At 51.9% G+C, this 11,380-nt stretch overlaps 1 protein-coding gene across 3 annotated transcripts in view; it reads right to left on the reverse strand.

Moving 5' to 3' along the window:
* Nucleotides 1-11,380, reverse strand: part of LOC142923268 (uncharacterized) — a 54,839-nt gene that overhangs the window by 41,782 nt on the left and 1,677 nt on the right. For 2 of the 3 annotated variants that reach the window (XM_076064305.1, XM_076064304.1), the window contains exon 2: nucleotides 11,294-11,362. In XM_076064305.1, coding sequence (XP_075920420.1) covers nucleotides 11,294-11,342 — 49 coding nt within the window. In that variant the 5' untranslated portion in view covers nucleotides 11,343-11,362. Of the gene's footprint in view, nucleotides 1-11,293; nucleotides 11,372-11,380 lie in introns of all 3 variants that reach the window. The other variant, XM_076064303.1, reaches the window with a different exon arrangement.

The raw sequence follows: 11,380 nt of genomic DNA on the forward strand, positions 1-11,380 counted from the left end.
CTATGACAGTGCTGAGTCTATGGTGACAGTGCTGAGTCTATGACAGTGCTGAGTCTATGGCAGTGCTGAGTCTATGGCAGTGCTGAGTCTGTGACAGTGCTGAGTCTATGGCAGTGCTGAGTCTGTGACAGTGCTGAGTCTATGGCAGTGCTGAGTCTATGACAGTGCTGAGTCTATGACAGTGCTGAGTCTATGACAGTGCTGAGTCTATGACAGTGCTGAGTCTGTGGTGGCAGTGCTGAGTCTATGGCTGTGGTAGCAGTGCTGAGTCTGTGGTTGTGGTAGCAGTGCTGAGTCTGTGGTTGTGGTAGCAGTGCTGAGACTGTGGTTGTGGTAGCAGTGCTGAGACTGTGGTTGTGGTAGCAGTGCTGAGACTGTGGTTGTGGTAGCAGTGCTGAGACTGTGGCTGCAGTGCTGAGTCTGTGGTTGTGGCTGCAGTGCTGAGACTATGACAGGGCTGAGACTGTGGCTGCAGTGCTGAGACTGTGGCTGTGGTAGCAGTGCTGAGACTGTGACAGTGCTGAGTCTGTGGCTGCAGTGCTGAGTCTGTGGTGGCAGTGCTGAGTCTGTGACAGTGCTGAGTCTGTGACAGTGCCGAGTCTGTGGTGGCAGTGCTGAGTCTATGACAGTGCTGAGTCTATGGCAGTGCTGAGTCTATGGCAGTGCTGAGTCTGTGACAGTGCTGAGTCTATGGTGACAGTGCTGAGTCTATGGTGACAGTGCTGAGTCTATGACAGTGTTGAGTCTTGACAGTGCTGAGTCTATGACAGTGCTGAGTCTTGACAGTGCTGAGTCTATGATAGTGCTGAGACTATGACAGTGCTGAGTCTATGACAGTGCTGAGTCTATGACAGTGAGTCTATGACAGTGCTGAGTCTATGACAGTGCTGAGTCTATGACAGTGCTGAGTCTATGACAGTGCTGAGTCTATGGGTGACAGTGCTGAATCTATGACAGTGCTGAGTCTATGGCAGTGCTGAGTCTATGACAGTACTGAGTCTATGACAGTGCTGAGTCTATGATAGTGCTGAGTCTGTGACAGTGCTGAGTCTGTGACAGTGCTGAGTCTGTGACAGTGCTGAGTCTGTGGCAGTGCTGAGTCTATGATAGTGCTGAGTCTGTGACAGTGCTGAGTCTATGGTGACAGTGCTGAGTCTATGACAGTGCTGAGTCTATGACAGTGCTGAGTCTATGGTGACAGTGCTGAGTCTATGACAGTGCTGAGTCTATGGCAGTGCTGAGTCTATGACGGTGCTGAGTCTATGACAGTGCTGAGTCTATGGCAATGCTGAGTCTATGACAGTGCTGAGTCTATGGCAGTGCTGAGTCTATGACAGTGCTGAGTCTATGACAGTGCTGAGTCTATGGCAGTGCTGAGTCTATGACAGTGCTGAGTCTATGACAGTGCTGAGTCTGTGGTGGCAGTGCTGAGACTGTGGTTGCAGTGCTGAGACTGTGGTGGCAGTGCTGAGTCTGTGACAGTGCCGAGTCTGTGGTGGCAGTGCTGAGTCTGTGGTGGCAGTGCTGAGTCTGTGACAGTGCTGAGTCTGTGGTGACAGTGCTGAGTCTGAGGCTGCAGTGCTGAGTCTTGGGGTGGCAGTGCTGAGTCTGAGGCTGCAGTGCTGAGTCTGTGGTAGCAGTGCTGAGTCTGTGGTAGCAGTGCTGAGACGGTGGTAGCAGTGCTGAGACGGTGGTAGCAGTGCTGAGACTGTGGTAGCAGTGCTGAGACTGTGGTAGCAGTGCTGAGACTGTGGTGGCAGTGCTGAGTGTGGTTGTGGTAGCAGTGCTGAGACTGTGGTTGTGGTAGCAGTGCTGAGACTGTGGTTGTGGTAGCAGTGCTGAGACTGTGGTTGTGGTAGCAGTGCTGAGACTGTGGTTGTGGTAGCAGTGCTGAGACTGTGGTTGTGGTAGCAGTGCTGAGACTGTGGTTGTGGTAGCAGTGCTGAGACTGTGGCTGCAGTGCTGAGTCTGTGGTTGTGGCTGCAGTGCTGAGACTATGACAGTGCTGAGACTGTGGCTGCAGTGCTGAGACTGTGGCTGTGGTAGCAGTGCTGAGACTGTGACAGTGCTGAGTCTGTGGTGGTAGTGCTGAGTCTGTGGCTGCAGTGCTGAGTCTGTGGTAGCAGTGCTGAGACTGTGACAGTGCTGAGTCTGTGGTGGTAGTGCTGAGTCTGTGGCTGCAGTGCTGAGTCTGTGGTAGCAGTGTTGAGACTGTGGCTGCAGTGCTGAGTCTGTGGTGGCAGTGCTGAGTCTGTGACAGTGCCGAGTCTGTGGTGACAGTGCTGAGTCTGAGGCTGCAGTGCTGAGTCTGGGGGTGGCAGTGCTGAGTCTGAGGCTGCAGTGCTGAGTCTGTGGTAGCAGTGCTGAGACTGTGGTGACAGTGCTGAGACTGTGACAGTGCTGAGTCTGTGGCTGCAGTGCTGAGTCTGTGGTAGCAGTGCTGAGACTGTGGTAGCAGAGCTGAGTCTGAAGCTGCAGTGCTGAGCCTGTGGTGGCAGTGCTGAGACTGTGGTGGCAGTGCTGAGTCTGTGACAGTGCTGAGTCTATGACAGTGCTGAGTCTATGACAATGCTGAGTCTATGACAGTGCTGAGTCTATGGTGGCAGTGCTGAGTCTATGACAGTGCTGAGTCTATGACAGTGCTGAGTCTATGGGTGACAGTGCTGAGTCTATGACAGTGCTGAGTCTATGGCAGTGCTGAGTCTATGACAGTACTGAGTCTATGACAGTGCTGAGTCTATGATAGTGCTGAGTCTGTGACAGTGCTGAGTCTGTGACAGTGCTGAGTCTGTGACAGTGCTGAGTCTGTGGCAGTGCTGAGTCTATGATAGTGCTGAGTCTGTGACAGTGCTGAGTCTGTGACAGTGCTGAGTCTATGGTGACAGTGCTGAGTCTATGACAGTGCTGAGTCTATGACAGTGCTGAGTCTATGGTGACAGTGCTGAGTCTATGGCAGTGCTGAGTCTATGACAGTGCTGAGTCTATGGCAGTGCTGAGTCTATGACGGTGCTGAGTCTATGACAGTGCTGAGTCTATGGCAATGCTGAGTCTATGACAGTGCTGAGTCTATGGCAGTGCTGAGTCTATGACAGTGCTGAGTCTATGACAGTGCTGAGTCTATGGCAGTGCTGAGTCTATGACAGTGCTGAGTCTATGACAGTGCTGAGTCTGTGGTGGCAGTGCTGAGACTGTGGTTGCAGTGCTGAGACTGTGGTGGCAGTGCTGAGTCTGTGACAGTGCCGAGTCTGTGGTGGCAGTGCTGAGTCTGTGGTGGCAGTGCTGAGTCTGTGACAGTGCTGAGTCTGTGGTGACAGTGCTGAGTCTGAGGCTGCAGTGCTGAGTCTTGGGGTGGCAGTGCTGAGTCTGAGGCTGCAGTGCTGAGTATGTGGTAGCAGTGCTGAGTCTGTGGTAGCAGTGCTGAGACGGTGGTAGCAGTGCTGAGACGGTGGTAGCAGTGCTGAGACTGTGGTAGCAGTGCTGAGACTGTGGTAGCAGTGCTGAGACTGTGGTGGCAGTGCTGAGTGTGGTTGTGGTAGCAGTGCTGAGACTGTGGTTGTGGTAGCAGTGCTGAGACTGTGGTTGTGGTAGCAGTGCTGAGATTGTGGTTGTGGTAGCAGTGCTGAGACTGTGGTTGTGGTAGAAGTGCTGAGACTGTGGTTGTGGTAGCAGTGCTGAGACTGTGGTTGTGGTAGCAGTGCTGAGACTGTGGCTGCAGTGCTGAGTCTGTGGTTGTGGCTGCAGTGCTGAGACTATGACAGTGCTGAGACTGTGGCTGCAGTGCTGAGACTGTGGCTGTGGTAGCAGTGCTGAGACTGTGACAGTGCTGAGTCTGTGGTGGTAGTGCTGAGTCTGTGGCTGCAGTGCTGAGTCTGTGGTAGCAGTGCTGAGACTGTGACAGTGCTGAGTCTGTGGTGGTAGTGCTGAGTCTGTGGCTGCAGTGCTGAGTCTGTGGTAGCAGTGTTGAGACTGTGGCTGCAGTGCTGAGTCTGTGGTGGCAGTGCTGAGTCTGTGACAGTGCCGAGTCTGTTGTGACAGTGCTGAGTCTGAGGCTGCAGTGCTGAGTCTGGGGGTGGCAGTGCTGAGTCTGAGGCTGCAGTGCTGAGTCTGTGGTAGCAGTGCTGAGACTGTGGTGACAGTGCTGAGACTGTGACAGTGCTGAGTCTGTGGCTGCAGTGCTGAGTCTGTGGTAGCAGTGCTGAGACTGTGGTAGCAGAGCTGAGTCTGAAGCTGCAGTGCTGAGCCTGTGGTGGCAGTGCTGAGACTGTGGTGGCAGTGCTGAGTCTGTGACAGTGCTGAGTCTATGACAGTGCTGAGTCTATGACAATGCTGAGTCTATGACAGTGCTGAGTCTATGACAGTGCTGAGTCTATGGTGACAGTGCTGAGTCTATGGCAGTGCTGAGTCTATGACAGTTCTGAGTCTATGACAGTGCTGAGTCTATGACAGTGCTGAGTCTATGACAGTGCTGGGTCTATGATAGTGCTGAGTCTATGACAGTGCTGAGTCTATGACAGTGCTGAGTCTATGGTGACAGTGCTGAGTCTATGACAGTGCTGAGTCTATGGCAGTGCTGAGTCTATGACAGTGCTGAGTCTATGACAGTGCTGAGTCTATGGCAGTGCTGAGTCTATGGCAGTGCTGAGTCTATGACAGTGCTGAGTCTATGACAGTGCTGAGTCTATGGTGACAGTGCTGAGTCTATGACAGTGCTGAGTCTATGACAGTGCTGAGTCTATGGCAGTGCTGAGTCTATGGCAGTGCTGAGTCTGTGACAGTGCTGAGTCTATGGCAGTGCTGAGTCTGTGACAGTGCTGAGTCTATGGCAGTGCTGAGTCTATGGCAGTGCTGAGTCTATGACAGTGCTGAGTCTATGACAGTGCTGAGTCTATGACAGTGCTGAGTCTATGACAGTGCTGAGTCTGTGGTGGCAGTGCTGAGTCTATGGCTGTGGTAGCAGTGCTGAGTCTGTGGTTGTGGTAGCAGTGCTGAGTCTGTGGTTGTGGTAGCAGTGCTGAGACTGTGGTTGTGGTAGCAGTGCTGAGACTGTGGTTGTGGTAGCAGTGCTGAGACTGTGGTTGTGGTAGCAGTGCTGAGACTGTGGCTGCAGTGCTGAGTCTGTGGTTGTGGCTGCAGTGCTGAGACTATGACAGGGCTGAGACTGTGGCTGCAGTGCTGAGACTGTGGCTGTGGTAGCAGTGCTGAGACTGTGACAGTGCTGAGTCTGTGGCTGCAGTGCTGAGTCTGTGGTGGCAGTGCTGAGTCTGTGACAGTGCTGAGTCTGTGACAGTGCCGAGTCTGTGGTGGCAGTGCTGAGTCTATGACAGTGCTGAGTCTATGGCAGTGCTGAGTCTATGGCAGTGCTGAGTCTGTGACAGTGCTGAGTCTATGGTGACAGTGCTGAGTCTATGGTGACAGTGCTGAGTCTATGACAGTGTTGAGTCTTGACAGTGCTGAGTCTATGACAGTGCTGAGTCTTGACAGTGCTGAGTCTATGATAGTGCTGAGACTATGACAGTGCTGAGTCTATGACAGTGCTGAGTCTATGACAGTGAGTCTATGACAGTGCTGAGTCTATGACAGTGCTGAGTCTATGACAGTGCTGAGTCTATGACAGTGCTGAGTCTATGGGTGACAGTGCTGAATCTATGACAGTGCTGAGTCTATGGCAGTGCTGAGTCTATGACAGTACTGAGTCTATGACAGTGCTGAGTCTATGATAGTGCTGAGTCTGTGACAGTGCTGAGTCTGTGACAGTGCTGAGTCTGTGACAGTGCTGAGTCTGTGGCAGTGCTGAGTCTATGATAGTGCTGAGTCTGTGACAGTGCTGAGTCTATGGTGACAGTGCTGAGTCTATGACAGTGCTGAGTCTATGACAGTGCTGAGTCTATGGTGACAGTGCTGAGTCTATGACAGTGCTGAGTCTATGGCAGTGCTGAGTCTATGACGGTGCTGAGTCTATGACAGTGCTGAGTCTATGGCAATGCTGAGTCTATGACAGTGCTGAGTCTATGGCAGTGCTGAGTCTATGACAGTGCTGAGTCTATGACAGTGCTGAGTCTATGGCAGTGCTGAGTCTATGACAGTGCTGAGTCTATGACAGTGCTGAGTCTGTGGTGGCAGTGCTGAGACTGTGGTTGCAGTGCTGAGACTGTGGTGGCAGTGCTGAGTCTGTGACAGTGCCGAGTCTGTGGTGGCAGTGCTGAGTCTGTGGTGGCAGTGCTGAGTCTGTGACAGTGCTGAGTCTGTGGTGACAGTGCTGAGTCTGAGGCTGCAGTGCTGAGTCTTGGGGTGGCAGTGCTGAGTCTGAGGCTGCAGTGCTGAGTCTGTGGTAGCAGTGCTGAGTCTGTGGTAGCAGTGCTGAGACGGTGGTAGCAGTGCTGAGACGGTGGTAGCAGTGCTGAGACTGTGGTAGCAGTGCTGAGACTGTGGTAGCAGTGCTGAGACTGTGGTGGCAGTGCTGAGTGTGGTTGTGGTAGCAGTGCTGAGACTGTGGTTGTGGTAGCAGTGCTGAGACTGTGGTTGTGGTAGCAGTGCTGAGACTGTGGTTGTGGTAGCAGTGCTGAGACTGTGGTTGTGGTAGCAGTGCTGAGACTGTGGTTGTGGTAGCAGTGCTGAGACTGTGGTTGTGGTAGCAGTGCTGAGACTGTGGCTGCAGTGCTGAGTCTGTGGTTGTGGCTGCAGTGCTGAGACTATGACAGTGCTGAGACTGTGGCTGCAGTGCTGAGACTGTGGCTGTGGTAGCAGTGCTGAGACTGTGACAGTGCTGAGTCTGTGGTGGTAGTGCTGAGTCTGTGGCTGCAGTGCTGAGTCTGTGGTAGCAGTGCTGAGACTGTGACAGTGCTGAGTCTGTGGTGGTAGTGCTGAGTCTGTGGCTGCAGTGCTGAGTCTGTGGTAGCAGTGTTGAGACTGTGGCTGCAGTGCTGAGTCTGTGGTGGCAGTGCTGAGTCTGTGACAGTGCCGAGTCTGTGGTGACAGTGCTGAGTCTGAGGCTGCAGTGCTGAGTCTGGGGGTGGCAGTGCTGAGTCTGAGGCTGCAGTGCTGAGTCTGTGGTAGCAGTGCTGAGACTGTGGTGACAGTGCTGAGACTGTGACAGTGCTGAGTCTGTGGCTGCAGTGCTGAGTCTGTGGTAGCAGTGCTGAGACTGTGGTAGCAGAGCTGAGTCTGAAGCTGCAGTGCTGAGCCTGTGGTGGCAGTGCTGAGACTGTGGTGGCAGTGCTGAGTCTGTGACAGTGCTGAGTCTATGACAGTGCTGAGTCTATGACAGTGCTGAGTCTATGACAGTGCTGAGTCTATGGTGACAGTGCTGAGTCTATGACAGTGCTGAGCCTATAACAGTGCTGAGTCTGTGACAGTGCTGAGTCTATGACAGTGCTGAGTCTATGACAGTGCTGAGTCTATGACAGTGCTGAGTCTATGGTGACAGTGCTGAGTCTATGGCAGTGCTGAGTCTATGACAGTTCTGAGTCTATGACAGTGCTGAGTCTATGACAGTGCTGAGTCTATGACAGTGCTGAGTCTATGACAGTGCTGGGTCTATGATAGTGCTGAGTCTATGACAGTGCTGAGTCTATGACAGTGCTGAGTCTATGACAGTGCTGAGTCTATGGCAGTGCTGAGTCTATGACAGTGCTGAGTCTATGACAGTGCTGAGTCTATGGCAGTGCTGAGTCTATGGCAGTGCTGAGTCTATGACAGTGCTGAGTCTATGACAGTGCTGAGTCTATGGTGACAGTGCTGAGTCTATGACAGTGCTGAGTCTATGGCAGTGCTGAGTCTATGGCAGTGCTGAGTCTGTGACAGTGCTGAGTCTATGGCAGTGCTGAGTCTGTGACAGTGCTGAGTCTATGGCAGTGCTGAGTCTATGGCAGTGCTGAGTCTATGACAGTGCTGAGTCTATGGCTGTGGTAGCAGTGCTGAGTCTGTGGTTGTGGTAGCAGTGCTGAGTCTGTGGTTGTGGTAGCAGTGCTGAGACTGTGGTTGTGGTAGCAGTGCTGAGACTGTGGTTGTGGTAGCAGTGCTGAGACTGTGGTTGTGGTAGCAGTGCTGAGACTGTGGCTGCAGTGCTGAGTCTGTGGTTGTGGCTGCAGTGCTGAGACTATGACAGGGCTGAGACTGTGGCTGCAGTGCTGAGACTGTGGCTGTGGTAGCAGTGCTGAGACTGTGACAGTGCTGAGTCTGTGGCTGCAGTGCTGAGTCTGTGGTGGCAGTGCTGAGTCTGTGACAGTGCTGAGTCTGTGACAGTGCCGAGTCTGTGGTGGCAGTGCTGAGTCTATGACAGTGCTGAGTCTATGGCAGTGCTGAGTCTATGGCAGTGCTGAGTCTGTGACAGTGCTGAGTCTATGGTGACAGTGCTGAGTCTATGGTGACAGTGCTGAGTCTATGACAGTGCTGAGTCTATGACAGTGTTGAGTCTTGACAGTGCTGAGTCTATGACAGTGCTGAGTCTTGACAGTGCTGAGTCTATGATAGTGCTGAGACTATGACAGTGCTGAGTCTATGACAGTGCTGAGTCTATGACAGTGAGTCTATGACAGTGCTGAGTCTATGACAGTGCTGAGTCTATGACAGTGCTGAGTCTATGACAGTGCTGAGTCTATGGTGACAGTGCTGAGTCTATGGCAGTGCTGAGTCTATGACAGTGCTGAGTCTATGGCAGTGCTGAGTCTATGGCAGTGCTGAGTCTATGACGGTGCTGAGTCTATGACAGTAGTGAGTCTATGGCAATGCTGAGTCTATGACAGTGCTGAGTCTATGGCAGTGCTGAGTCTATGACAGTGCTGAGTCGATGACAGTGCTGAGTCTATGACAGTGCTAAGTCTATGACAGTGCTGAGTCTATGGTGACAGTGCTGAGTCTATGACAGTGCTGAGTCTATGACAGTGCTGAGACTATGGTGGCAGTGCTGAGTCTATGACAGCGCTGAGTCTGTGACAGTGCTGAGTCTATGACAGTGCTGAGTCTATGACAGTGCTGAGTCTATGACAGTGCTGAGTCTATGGTGGCAGTGCTGAGTCTATGGCAGTGCTGAGTCTATGACAGTGCTGAGTCTATGGTGGCAGTGCTGAGTCTATGACAGTGCTGAGTCTATGACAGTGCTGAGTCTATGGCAGTGCTGAGTCTATGACAGTGCTGAGTCTATGGTGACAGTGCTGAGTCTATGAGAGTGTTGAGTGTTGAGTCTATGACAGTGCTGATGGTGGCAGTGCTGAGTCTATGACAGTGCTGAGTCTATGACAGTGCTGAGTCTATGGCAGTGCTGAGTCTATGACAGTGCTGAGTCTATGACAGTGCTGAGTCTATGGTGACAGTGCTGAGTCTATGAGAGTGTTGAGTGTTGAGTCTATGACAGTGCTGAGTCTTTGACAGTGCTGAGTCTATGGTGGCAGTGCTGAGTCTATGGCAGTGCTGAGTCTATGACAGTGCTGAGTCTATGACAGTGCTGAGTCTATGGTGGCAGTGCTGAGTCTATGGCAGTGCTGAGTCTATGACAGTGCTGAGTCTATGGTGGCAGTGCTGAGTCTATGGCAGTGCTGAGTCTATGACAGTGCTGAGTCTATGGTGGCAGTGCTGAGTCTATGACAGTGCTGAGTCTATGACAGTGCTGAGTCTATGGCAGTGCTGAGTCTATGACAGTGCTGAGTCTATGACAGTGCTGAGTCTATGACAGTGCTGAGTCTATGATAGTCCTGAGTCTATGACAGTGCTGAGTCTATGACAGTGCTGAGTCTATGACAGTGTTGAGTCTATGACAGTGCTGAGTGTATGACAGTGCTGAGTCTATGACAGTGTTGAGTCTATGACAGTGCTGAGTGTATGACAGTGCTGAGTCTATGACAGTGCTGAGTCTATGGTGACAGTGCTGAGTCTATGACAGTGCTGAGTCTATGACAGTGCTGAGTCTATGATAGTGCTGAGACTATGACAGTGCTGAGTCTATGACAGTGCTGAGTCTATGACAGTGAGTCTATGACAGTGCTGAGTCTATGACAGTGCTGAGTCTATGGTGACAGTGCTGAGTCTATGACAGTGCTGAGTCTATGACAGTGCTGAGTCTATGGTGACAGTGCTGAGTCTATGACAGTGCTGAGTCTATGACAGTGCTGAGTCTATGGTGACAGTGCTGAGTCTATGACAGTGCTGAGTTTATGACAGTGCTGAGTCTATGACAGTGCTGAGTTTATGACAGTGCTGAGTCTATGACAGTGCTGAGTCTATGACAGTGCTGAGTCTATGGGCAGTGCTGAGTCTATGGTGACAGTGCTGAGTCTATGACAGTGCTGAGTTTATGACAGTGCTGAGTCTATGACAGTGCTGAGTCTATGGTGACAGTGCTGAGTCTATGACAGTGCTGAGTCTATGACAGTGCTGAGTCTATGGTGATAGTGCTGAGTCTATGGTGACAGTGCTGAGTCTATTGTGACAGTGCTGAGTCTATGACAGTGCTGAGTCTATGACAGTGCTGAGTCTATGGTGACAGTGCTGAGTCTATGGTGACAGTGCTGAGTCTATGGCAGTGCTGAGTCTATGACAGTGCTGAGTCTATGAAAGTGCTGAGTCTATGGTGACAGTGCTGAGTCTATGACAGTGCTGAGTCTATGACAGTGCTGAGTCTATGGTGACAGTGCTGAGTCTATGACAGTGCTGAGTCTATGACAGTGCTGAGTCTATGGTGACAGTGCTGAGTCTATGGGCAGTGCTGAGTCTATGACAGTGCTGAGTCTATGACAGTGCTGAGTCTATGGTGACAGTGCTGAGTCTATGACAGTGCTGAGTCTATGACAGTGCTGAGTCTATGGTGACAGTGCTGAGTCTATGACAGTGCTGAGTCTATGACAGTGCTGAGTCTATGGTGACAGTGCTGAGTCTATGACAGTGCTGAGTCTATGACAGTGCTGAGTCTATGGTGACAGTGCTGAGTCTATGACAGTGCTGAGTCTATGACAGTGCTGAGTCTATGGCAGTGCTGAGTCTATGACAGTGCTGAGTCTATGACAGTGTTGAGTCTATGACAGTGCTGAGTCTATGGTGACAGTGCTGAGTCTATGGCAGTGCTGAGTCTATGACAGTGCTGAGTCTATGGCAGTGCTGAGTCTATGACAGTGCTGAGTCTATGACAGTGTTGAGTCTATGACAGTGCTGAGTCTATGACAGTGCTGAGTCTATGGCAGTGCTGAGTCTATGACAGTGCTGAGTCTATGGCAGTGCTGAGTCTATGACAGTGCTGAGTCTATGGCAGTGCTGAGTCTATGACAGTGCTGAGTCTATGACAGTGCTGAGTCTATGAAGTCCTCACCCCTAGTTGTGTCTCTGTCTCCGCTCCGAGCGTCCCCTCTGTGAGACATCTCACGACTCCAGCGGTCTCCTGCAGATCCTCACGGGA

The sequence above is a fragment of the Petromyzon marinus genome, unplaced genomic scaffold, assembly GCF_048934315.1.
Source record: "Petromyzon marinus isolate PM22_M1 ecotype Great Lakes invasive population unplaced genomic scaffold, UKy_Petmar_22M1.pri1.0 PM_Scaffold_38, whole genome shotgun sequence".
Lineage (NCBI taxonomy): Eukaryota > Metazoa > Chordata > Hyperoartia > Petromyzontiformes > Petromyzontidae > Petromyzon > Petromyzon marinus.